This window comes from Hypanus sabinus, chromosome 2, assembly GCF_030144855.1.
Source record: "Hypanus sabinus isolate sHypSab1 chromosome 2, sHypSab1.hap1, whole genome shotgun sequence".
In the NCBI taxonomy this organism is placed as follows: domain Eukaryota; kingdom Metazoa; phylum Chordata; class Chondrichthyes; order Myliobatiformes; family Dasyatidae; genus Hypanus; species Hypanus sabinus.
Window position 1 is genome coordinate 129,890,213 of NC_082707.1, and position 11,407 is coordinate 129,901,619.

The following is an 11,407-nucleotide window of genomic DNA, read 5'->3' on the forward strand; positions in this document are numbered from 1 at the left end:
TCTCCTGTCTTTGGCTACACATTTCTTCTCAGGCCAGAGGTCTGCCATGTTAGCGACCTTAAATGCCAGTGATCAATGTTGAGTTTATTGCCAAAGAGAAATCCACAGCCTGGGAAGAACTGTGCAGCAAAATAAAGAAGGGGAGACAGCAGCTTCCATGATATCACATAGGAGATAAAGAGATCACAGCATCTAATCATATGAAGCAGCTGCTGCCAACCCCCAGCAATGGTCTGCACTTAATGGCCATTAATAAGGTACATTACAGGATCATGGAATAAAGGACACAGCAATCTGTTCATTACAACTATTCTACAGACCCATTCCAATGCCACAGAAAATTTAATTACTGACAATTTGGTCAAGTTGAAGATTTTTTTAATAGCTGGTATTAGTTGCAAGACTGGATTTGGTTATTATAATTTTCTTTAGTCAAGCAAGTTAGTGTATGAGTTTAGAATGAGTTGCTCGTCATTTTGCAATACGTAATGAAGGATTTATTGGATGAATTTGCAGGGTTTGGTTGCATTTCTTCCTCTGCTTGTACTAAATAAATCAGCACTACTATATCATACCCTGGCCTATCCCATACCCTTACTCTATCAAGTGTAACTGAAATGCTTCAAAGCAAAATATTTGGAGAGACAAATGGAAACAAGGGTATGAATACCTAATTCATGTCACTGTAAGGTATTGAAGCTACAACCTTTTGTCATTATGCTATATAAGCTCATACTAGGTAATGCAAGCCCAGTCCAGAATGTACTTAGCTTGGAAAACAATTACTGTAGCAACTAACAGCACTGAATCAAACAAATCGCCCCTATACAAAAAACATTTTTCACTGAAATCAAAAGGAGGAGTTAGTAGAAATTCTTAACTGGGGCTGGATATGGGAGTTTTGCCATAAAATGATAACATTACAAATGGTAAATCTTCATTCAGAAATGTACTAGTTGATCCTAACAAAGCTATCCCCAGCTTATGAACATGCAAACTGTTGACATCTATAAGTAAAAGTGAGCTCTAACATTATATTCAAATGTCTGATGTACATAAAACCTTCATTCCTATGAATGGCAAAACTAAATTCTTTCTTATTAGTTAAGTGTCATTAATGCTATTCATTATAACACTATGGAGGAATGGTTTCTACAGTGATTTTTATGTATTTTCTGACACAGACAAAATTTACTTAAGGACGTTTGTAAAACAGAAACTATTCAATACCTGTGGAAGCCTGCATTTGCAGAACTATGTCCAAGGAGCAGAAAATAAATAGAAAAAAAGTAGCACTTAGGAAACCCTGAGATTAAGACATAATTTATTAAAGGCAAACATTGCCTAACAAAAATCAGGGAGCTCTATTATAAAACAACAAAACATGGAAGATGGTGGCATTTGTAAAATATGAACGTTCTAAGTGTTCATAACTGATAACTATAAACAATTGCAGCACATACATACACTTGATAAAAAGATTATAAAGCATGCAGCTTTATAAAATGTAACGTTCCCAGATCCGAAGGAAGTGCACCAGAGGTTAGAGCTTGTACTTCTTCATTTAAAAAAATACAACATACAAATCAAGTTTTAAGTTTCAAAGTTTATAGATGGCACAAAACCTAGAAAAGCAGTCACTTTAGGGAAGATATTAATTATTGGTGGAGTGAAATCAGAGACATTGTGTACAATTATAAAAAAAACAATACTTCTTTACTAGTTAGGCCTTATCTGGTGCATGTCATAAAATGATAGGCTGCAGAATAAACTGACAAGAACAATATCGGATACAAATGCCTATTCTGATAAATGCTCAATGCTCTCAGCTCTTAAGTTTAATAGAGAAAATTAAAATTGAGAGATTTTTTAAGGTTACAAACAGGAGAATGCATTTCCAATATTACTTGAATTCACAGAAGGCATTTGACAAGGTGCCTTATATGAGGCTGCTAAACAAGATTCCGTGGTATTACAGGAAAGATACTAAAACGAATAGAAGTTTGGCTAACTGACAGGAGGCAACCAGTGGAATAAAGGGGGCCTTTTATGGTTGGCTGCCAGTGACAACTGGTGTTTTGCAGGGATTGGTGTTGGGTCTGCTTCTTTTCAAATTATATGTCAATGATTTGGATGATGGAATTGATGGCTTTGTGGCCAACTTTGCGGATGATATGAAAATAGGTGGAGGGACAGGTAGTGTTGAGGAAGCAGGGAGTCTGTAGATGGACTTGGACAGATTGGGAGAATAGGCAAAGAAATGGCAGATAGAATACGGTGTTGGAAAGTGCATAGTCATGCACTTCAGTAGAAGAAATAAAGGCAGACTATTTTCAAAACAGAGAGAAAATTCAGAAATCAAGGGTCAAAGGGATTTGGGAGTTCTCATGCTGGAGTCACTATCCTAAAGGTTAACTTGCTGGTTGAGTTGGGTTTAACGAAAGCATGGTCTGCTCTTTATTAGATTACAGTATTGCTCTGCATTGTTAGAACTATTGTTAAATTATGTGGTTTTTGTTAGTTAGTCTTTTATCAATTATGGTATTGTCTGCACTGCTGTAACTAAATGTTATAATTATGTGATTTTTGTCTTTTATCAATTATGGTATTGTCTGCACTGTTGTAACTAAATGTTATAATTATGTGATTTTTGTCAGTCTTTAATCAATTATGGTATTGTCTGCACTGTTGCAACTAAATATTACCTATAACTATGTGGTTTTGTGTAGGTTTTTGGTTTGTTGGGTGGTAGTGCTGGTCTCTTGACTTGGTGTGTCTGGGTAGTCTTGTTTTGTCTGATGGGTTTGGAGTTCCTTTCCGGGGAACGTGCTAAGATGGTAGCGCGATATTGATACGCAGCAGCCTTTCTAGACTCTGGATTGGAGATTACCAAATGTTATGTGGTTTTTCTTGTGTAATCTGTTTTGTCGTGTGCTTTTTTTTTGTGAAATCATTCCGGAGAACGTTGTCTCATTTTTTAACAGCATTGCATTTGTGGTTTCCAAATAACAACGAACTGAATCTGAATCTGAAATGCAATGTTTGCATTCATTTTGAGATGACTAGAATATAAAAGCAAGGATGTAATTCTGAGGCTTTATAAAGCAGTTTTACTAGCATCGGTGAGGGTCCAGAGGAGGGTCACGAGAATGATTCCGACTATGGAAGGGTTAATGTATGAGGATTGTTTAATGGCTCTGAGCCTGTACTCGCTGGAGTTTAGCAGAATTGGGGGTGGGGGGGGGGGCATCTCTTTGAAGCCTATCGAATATTGAAAGGTCTAGATAGAGTGGATGTGGAGAGGATGTTTCCTATGGTCAGGGAGTTCAGCACCAGAGGGCACAACCTTAGAATAGAGGAATTCATTGCCACAGACAGCTGTGGAGATTGATAGGTTCTCGATTAGTAAAGATTACGGGGAGAAGGCAGGAGTATGGAATTGAGAAGGATAATAAATCAGCCATGATGGAATGGCAGAGCAGACTCACTGGTATGAATGGTCTAATTCTGCTCCTATATCTTATGGTCTAACATTAGGAGAGTTGGGAGCAGATAAAAAAAAAAGAAAATATTCTCACACACAAGTACTGAAACAGTCATTAGACACCAAAAATGATCTTGCAATGAATTAGACATATGGGCATTATTATATACAGTACATCTCCAAACAAAATTGCTATCCAAATGTTTGGAAATTTTGAAACTTCCTGCGCTCCCATTAATGTCAGAGGTCCTAGTTCCTGGACTGGTCACTGGAGAATTTATTATACCACTGTGTAACAAAAGTCTGCTGTACATTAATTGCAATATTATCTAACAGTCCAGAAAATCCACCATTCCAGCACCAAAGTGCTCAGCATGTCAGAGTAATGGAGTTTCAATGTAGGTAATCTACAATGTCAAACATTTCTAAAAGAAATTTTAAAATGACAAGCCATGCATACGTCAGGAAACAAAAAAGCAAAAACTGTCAATGTACATTTGTATCATCATACAGAAAATGCAAAGACAGCATAGAATATTAAATTCTTCAAATCTGTCAGTCATTCATCTATACTAATAACTGGGGAGAATATAATTTCACCTGTGGCTGACAGACTGCTCTTCTTTTAGACAAAAACTATATCTTCAAATCAATTGCCACAATAATCACATCACTCCTCTAAACAATGTGCTAATTATAAAACTGAGGAATAGAATTAAATCCATGTGCAGAAATATTCTAAACACCTAAAAATATGTATTAATAATGTCTAATCTGCCGCTACTGTAAGACAACTTCCAGCATTGTTTTAATCCAATAGATTTTTCCAGCAAGCTTAATTCCAGTTGTAAATTGTGCTTTCAAAATAAAGTATATCTTCCACGGTTAAAAGGTACAAACAGGAAGTTATGTAAAACTAATTAAAAGATAACCTTTCAGTATCATTAGTAGCTCTACCAACACATTGGCATACGCATCTTTGCCACATCCTCAATGCCGCAACAAACTGGACTTCTTTCCTTTCATTCCTCCTTGTCAGGCTGTATTTATCAAAAGCGGCACCCTGATCTGCCTCTGATGCAATTGCTAACTTAGTGTTTAAAGTTCACAATCATGGAATAATTGTGCAGGAAAAGAGAAAGCATCTTAAGGGTATAAGGGGAGAAAAAGTAAGCAAGACTTGGAAGAGCCTCAAGTACCGTCTTGCCCTTGACCTACTTCTGGTGTCAGACACAGAGGTAGATGATTTTAAAACAAGATTTAAATTAGATCTCTGGAAGCCATGTCTCCCACTCCTTTCATGTTGGCCCTGATCAATTTCAAGTGAATGGGCTCAAGCACACCTAGGAGATGAAGTATTAGATAGTTCTGCTGAAGCTAAGGGACTCAACAACAATCTAAATTGAACAGCCAAGATCAGAGAAAGAGACCTCAGCATAATTTGGAATGGATGAAACTCAAATAGTTTCACCACATTGCTGTCTGCTCTACTGCATATTTGTAACATTTTCTATTCTAGTTCAGATTTCCAGCACATACAGTACTTTGCTTTTCAATGTTAAGATTATGTACAGAAACTAATTCTAGCATAGTTTAGCATTGAGCCAAATAGGAAGTATTACAACAAATTGTTAAAATTCTGGTTGAAGTTTTTAAAGAAGCATCATAAAAGAGGGAAATGAAGGAGGTTCAAAGAAGAGATTGGGATGGCCCTGTTCAGTTTTGGACAGCTGCCAGCAAAAGAAATAAATCAGTAGCTATGGAACAGAGTTCTTAATTGGGTTGAATATAATTAGTTTGGTCTTCTAGGTATTTAATTGGAGGAAAGTTTTGCTCATTTAATACATAACCTCCAACAGAGTCTAGAAAGATTGGAGGAGTGGAAAGATTAAATGTGTGCTATTGCACTAGAATTGAATATCAGATTACATATGAAAGAAAGTATTTTTGAGTTTCAATTAATTATTCAAAGAATACATCACCACTACAACCAAAGCACTTGCAATGGGGAGACAGAATAGTACCAATCCACTAAATACAACACAATGAAGAGGGAAGTGAACATTTGACCCAAGACTAGTTTTGGAACACATTCATGCCATCAGCAAAATCACTTATTTGCATCTTCATGGTTCAATTCTGGCCCGTGCCTCATCTTACCTGCTTAAATCATCAATCATGCACTATCTGCATTTACATTTACATTTACATGAAGCACTGCCACAAGAAAGCAGCATCCAGCATCAAGGATGCCCACCGTCCAGACCATGCTCTCTTCTCATTACTACTCTCTCAGGCAGGAGAGCCAGTAGCGTTAGGTCCCACATCAACAGGCTCAGGAACAGCTATTACCCTATTACTGGTCCAGCCACATAAATATTGCAGCAATTAGTCAGATATGTATTTTAGGACAGGCTCACCATGAACTCTAAAAGCATTTTCAATATTGTAAAGAGTTGTGATAAACTATTTCCACAGAGCTCCAAACTACCACACCAAAAGTAAAACAATCTGCTTGAACAGCACCATAACAGCACTGTAAATACTTATTCTTTTCACCATTGGTATATTGTGGCTGAGGATGGAGACCACACACAAGTCATACTGCAACAACTTGCCAATATTTAGTCATACAGTAGAGTAATATTGCATGGAAACAGGCCCTTTGGCCCAACTCATCCATGATGCCCAAGCTAATCCCAGGGGTTCCTAACATTATTATGCCATGAACAAATACCGTGAAGCAAGGGGTCCATAGATCCTAGGTTGGGATCCCCTGCTTTGGCCAATGTTTGGCACATATCCATCAAAACCGACCTTATCCATGTACCTGTCCAACTGTCTGTAATAATGTCTCCCAAATCCATGGCTTCCACCACTAAGAATGGCAAGGATAACAGCAAATTGGAATTCCACTACTTCTGATTGATTTACTTCCACATCTAGATCAAAGTTCTAAAATTTTTGACTTTGTAACACAGTGAGAGCATTATCTCAAGGACTGAGTGGTTTAATATAATGACTGATTGTAACCAACTCAAAGGCAATTAGAAATTAACAATAAATACTGGCCTCACCGAACATAAATAAATGTTTTCAAATTATTGAACAACTAGGCAATTGAAATTTTAAAATCGACTTGGGTTTTGCTGGATTAGGGATATTAGAGGATATGAACTAAAATCAGGAGTTGCTTTGCAATTCAATTGTGATCTAATTGAATAGGCAAGTAACCCTTCATAATTGTAAGTTTCTTCATCCTTATGAATCAGAGATATCTGTTCCTTTCCAAATACAGCTTCTTGAGCATCTCTGATCTTAACTGCTGTACCTTGGAAGCCATGCCCAATTGCCAAGATACTGAGCTAGGAAATTCATTCCTTAAATCCCTCTGCCTGTATCACAGACATTCTGAGTGTACTGTGGAAAACACTGTGACTGGCTGCATCACTGCCTGCTATACAGGCTGCAATGCACAGGATTGAATAAGGCTGCAGGGGCTGTAGACTCGGTCAGCTCCACCATGGGCACAAGAATCATCACCATTGAGGGCATCTTCAAAAGGTAGCGTCTCAAGAAGAAACGATCATCATTAAGGGCCCTCACCATCTGAGACATGCGCTCTTCTCATTACAACCATCAAGGAAGAGGTACAGAAGCCTGAAGAGCCACACTTTAATTTTAGGAATATCTTCTTCTCCTCTTCAATCAGATTCCTGAAAAGTCCTAATTATTGACTTCAGGAGGAGGAAACCAGAGGTCTATGAGCCAGTTCTGATCAGAGGTTAAGAACTGGAGAAGGTCAACAACTTTAAATTCTCTGGTGTTATCATTTTAGAGGACCTGTCCTAAGCCCAACATGCAAGTGCAATTATAAAGAAAGAATGGCAAGACATCCAATTCCTAAGGAGTTTGTGAAAATTTGGCATGACAAACTTCTATAGATCTGTGTGCTGGATACTATATATGCTGCATCATAGCCTAGCATGGAAACACCAATGCCCCTGAATGGCAAGTCCTACAAAAAGTAGTGAACATGGCTCAGTCCACCACGGATAAAGCTCTCCACTATTGAGCACATCTACACAAAGTGTTGCTACAGGAAAGTAGCATCCATCAACAGGGAGCCCTATCATCCAGGAAATGCTTTCTTCTCACTGCCGCCATCAGGAAGAAAGCACAGGAGCCTCAGGACTTACACCGCCAGGTTCAGGATCAGTTATTACCCCTCAGCCATTAGACTCTTGAACCAAAGGAGATAACTTCACTCAACTTCTCTTGCCCAATCATTGATATGTTCCCATGATCTATGGCAAGCAAGAGAAAGACTGCGGATTCTAGAAATTCAGGCAGTACACACAAAATGCTGGGGCATCTCAGCAGGCCAAGCAGCATCTATGGAAAAAGTAAACAGTCAAAGTTTTGGGGTGAGACCTTTCTTCAGGTCCTGATGAAAGGTGTCAGCCCAAAATGTTGACTGTTTACATGTGTCTGTAGATGCGGTTTGGCCTGCTGAGGTCCTGCAGCATTTTGTGTGTATTGCCACAACCTATGGACTCATTTGAAGGAGACTTCATCTCATATTCTTGGCATTTACTGCTTATTTATTATTATTATTTCTTTTTGTATTTGCAGTTTATTATCTTTTGCACACTGGTTGAATGCACAAGTTGGTGCTGTCTTTCATTGATTCTATTACGAATTTATTGAGCATGTCCACAAGAAAATGAACCTCAAGGTTGGACATGGTGACATACATATACTTTGATAATAAACTTACTTTGAACTCTGAACCAATGAATACTACTCCCTCGCTATTCCTCTTTTGCATATTTGTATTGTAACTTTTTTGTAAGTTTTTTTTATGTCTTGCACTGTACCGTTACAAAACAACTAATTTCATGACATATTTCTGCGACAATAAACCCGATTCTGATTCTGCCTCTCTGCCCTTCTCTAAAACTACCTTATTTGACTAAGTTACAGTTATCCGCCCTTCTAACTCCCTATCAGACCAGATGTCAAATTTACTTAAGAATACAAGTGACATATCAGAATCATTTTCCTACTATGTGAAACCTATATGCACAATTAAAAAACATTGGCTGAATAATAATATAGATTGGAAATATCTGATGATCAAGTCCCATCTGAATAGATATACTGCTCTGGTTTACCATTCAGATCTACCGTACATTGTAAAAAAAAATAACATGTTTATGAAATGCTACATTAAAGTCCCCTTTGAGAGGATTAGATTACATTAGCAATTTGTTACCAAGTGAACCATGAGTTCTTTCGTAAAGCTCTCATCCCCTTGTTGTTACTCACACCCTCTCCATCATATTTAACGCTTGCTGATTTAAATTGGCGTAACAATGGCTAATTTTATTTTTGAACATTCTTTCATAGTCTCTGCATTTTGAACATCATCTGGTGTAACAACTCCAGTCTTTGGAGACACAAGAGACTACTGATGGTGGAATCTGGAGCAGCAAACAATCTGCTGGAGGATCTCAGAAAGTCAAGCAGCATCTGTGGGAGAAAAACAATCCTGATGCTTGACACACTGGGTTCATCCGGTAAATTTTTGTAACATTAGCCTTTCATTCCTCAACCCCGTTATTTCTCAAGATCTGTTCTTTAGTTCAGAACCATTGAATATTCTCAGTTTTAGTGTTCCATCATTTTGGATGTGTCTTTATCTTGGTGCTGGATATATCTGCACTAACCTCTATGTGCTCAACTCTTTCCCGTTTTGAATGCTCCTATCAAGCACCTCCTAGATCAAGCTGTTGACCATCTACCCTTATGTGTTTCTATATCAAATTCTCTCCAATTATGCTCCTACCTTAGCCCTGAGATGTTCAAAAGCTGATATTTGCACTGAACATCTCGGGGACACAGGCAAATATTGTAATATCGTACAATGAATCCTTTCACTTTCCTTGCTACCCAGCAGTAATTGATTTAAAACAGAAATCCCAGTAGCAATGAATTTAAAACAGAGAATGCCACTAACAAATTCTGTCTAGGCAGCCTCAGCCAGGACGCGAACATGAAGTGGGAGATTAACATCTGGGATTTTAAGGAAACAAAAGTGCAACCACTCCTGGAACGGGAAAGGGTGACAGCAAAGTGTGGGAGGCTGGGGTGCGGCCTGCAGCGCTTCTCAGACCACGGCCTCGATTTCTGGTGACCGAGGCGTAGGGGAAGGCATCCCCCAGCTGCAAAAGTGAGAGGAGTGGAGGCGCAGGAGGGGTTGTATCCATAACAACAGGGCGCGTCTGTGTAAGTAGGTGGCTGTGCGACTCTGTTCCCCCACCCAGCCCCGGCCCACGGCCCCCCACTTCTTACCGGACACCAGCAGCTCGCCAGCGCCGCCGCTGAACTCGATGGCGTTGACGCAGCCGAAGTGGCCAAGCAGGTCCTTCTTGAAGAGGTTCCTGCAGCCCGACAGCCGCTGGCGCTGGAAGCCTTCCTTGAGGAAACGGTCGCCGCTCAGCTCCCGGTGGCCCAGGAACCGCAGCAGTGGTCCCGGCCCGGGTCCCGGCTGACAGCGGCCGAGCTCCCGCATCGCGCCGCCTCCAGCTCCGCTCATTCACTGCCACCGCCACTCCCCTTCATCGGCTCGGTTCCTTCCAGCGGATTAACGGCAGTCCCGGGCCGACATCAACACCACACGCCTCCGCCTCCGATTCTTTGCTGACCAGCCGCTCCTCACCCCTCTGAACTGGAAGTAGATGATACCCTTTGCTTCGACACTTATGTAAAATCACAGCTACAACGAAAACTGTTGCCGGGGGGCTCGCATTACACCCCCACCACTACAGAACAAAACCTTTCCTGAGCAAACCGATCACTACTCCCACAAATAACGCCGCCTGCTTCTGTGTGCAGTCAGAAATGTCAACTTTTGGGGGTGGGACCCAAGCCGTAAGGAAGTGTAAGACAGATCACATGCATCTTGTAAATAGCTTGGGTTTTATTATATATTTAAAAAATTACACTTTTAAAAAAAAGAAGTGAAGAAGTTATATTGCTTTTTGTTGTTGCTCAAACACTTCTCATGTCATTTACATCTCCAATGAACCACCATTTGCTTTTTTTTGCCCATAACCAATCTCTCATATATCACCATCCCTGCTGTCATTTGTTCACAGGCAGAATTTATGGAGGGAGAAAACATTTCCTGATCAACACACCCAAAATGCTGGAGGAGTGCAGCATATCAGGCAGAATCCATGGAGGAAAAGGAATAGTCGACAGTTTGGTCTGAGACCCTTCAAGAGGACTGGAAAGGAAGGGTTCTGCTCCCTTTCCAGGATTGATGATGAGTCTTGGATCAAAACATTGACTATTTTCCTCCATACATCCTCCCAGACCCACTAAGTTCATATAGCATTTTGTACGTTAATCTGGATTTCAGCATCCACAGCCTCTCTTGTGCCTCCATGTAACATTTCCTGTATGTTGTAAACAAAAAAAAACTGTTTCCCCCTCTGCAGATACTGGTTGTTTTCCTGGAAAGTTCCATCATTTTCTGTTTTATCTTTGGACTTACAGTGCTTGTAACTTTTCTTTAATTTTGATTATTTAATCACTTCTGCATTCCATTTTTACAGACATTTCTTTTTATTTTCACAATCCTCTCCTCTATGTGCTTAACTCATCTCCTAATCTGGATCCTTCTACCTCTTCTTTCACCCTTTCTTCCAGCTTTTTATGCTGGCTACTTCCCATCTATCTTTCAGTCTAAATGAAGGGTCTTGACCCAACATGTTAACTGTCCACTTCCCTCCATAAATGATACCTGACCTGCTCAGTTTCTTCAGCATCTAATGTGTTGCTCCAGATTCCAGCATCTGCAGAGTCTCATGTCTCCATTTTTTGTTTGTCAGCCTGCCTATAAGTACAGCTAAT

At 39.7% G+C, this 11,407-nt stretch overlaps 1 protein-coding gene across 1 annotated transcript in view; it reads right to left on the reverse strand.

Moving 5' to 3' along the window:
- The window catches only part of dcaf5 (ddb1 and cul4 associated factor 5), a 65,995-nt gene extending 55,585 nt beyond the window's left edge, over positions 1 to 10,410 (reverse strand). The window contains exon 1 of the mRNA XM_059955016.1: positions 9,842 to 10,410. Within this exon, the coding sequence (XP_059810999.1) occupies positions 9,842 to 10,085 (244 nt within the window). The 5' untranslated portion in view covers positions 10,086 to 10,410. The remainder of the gene's footprint in view (positions 1 to 9,841) is intronic.
- Between the last annotated feature and the right edge of the window lie 997 nt (positions 10,411 to 11,407).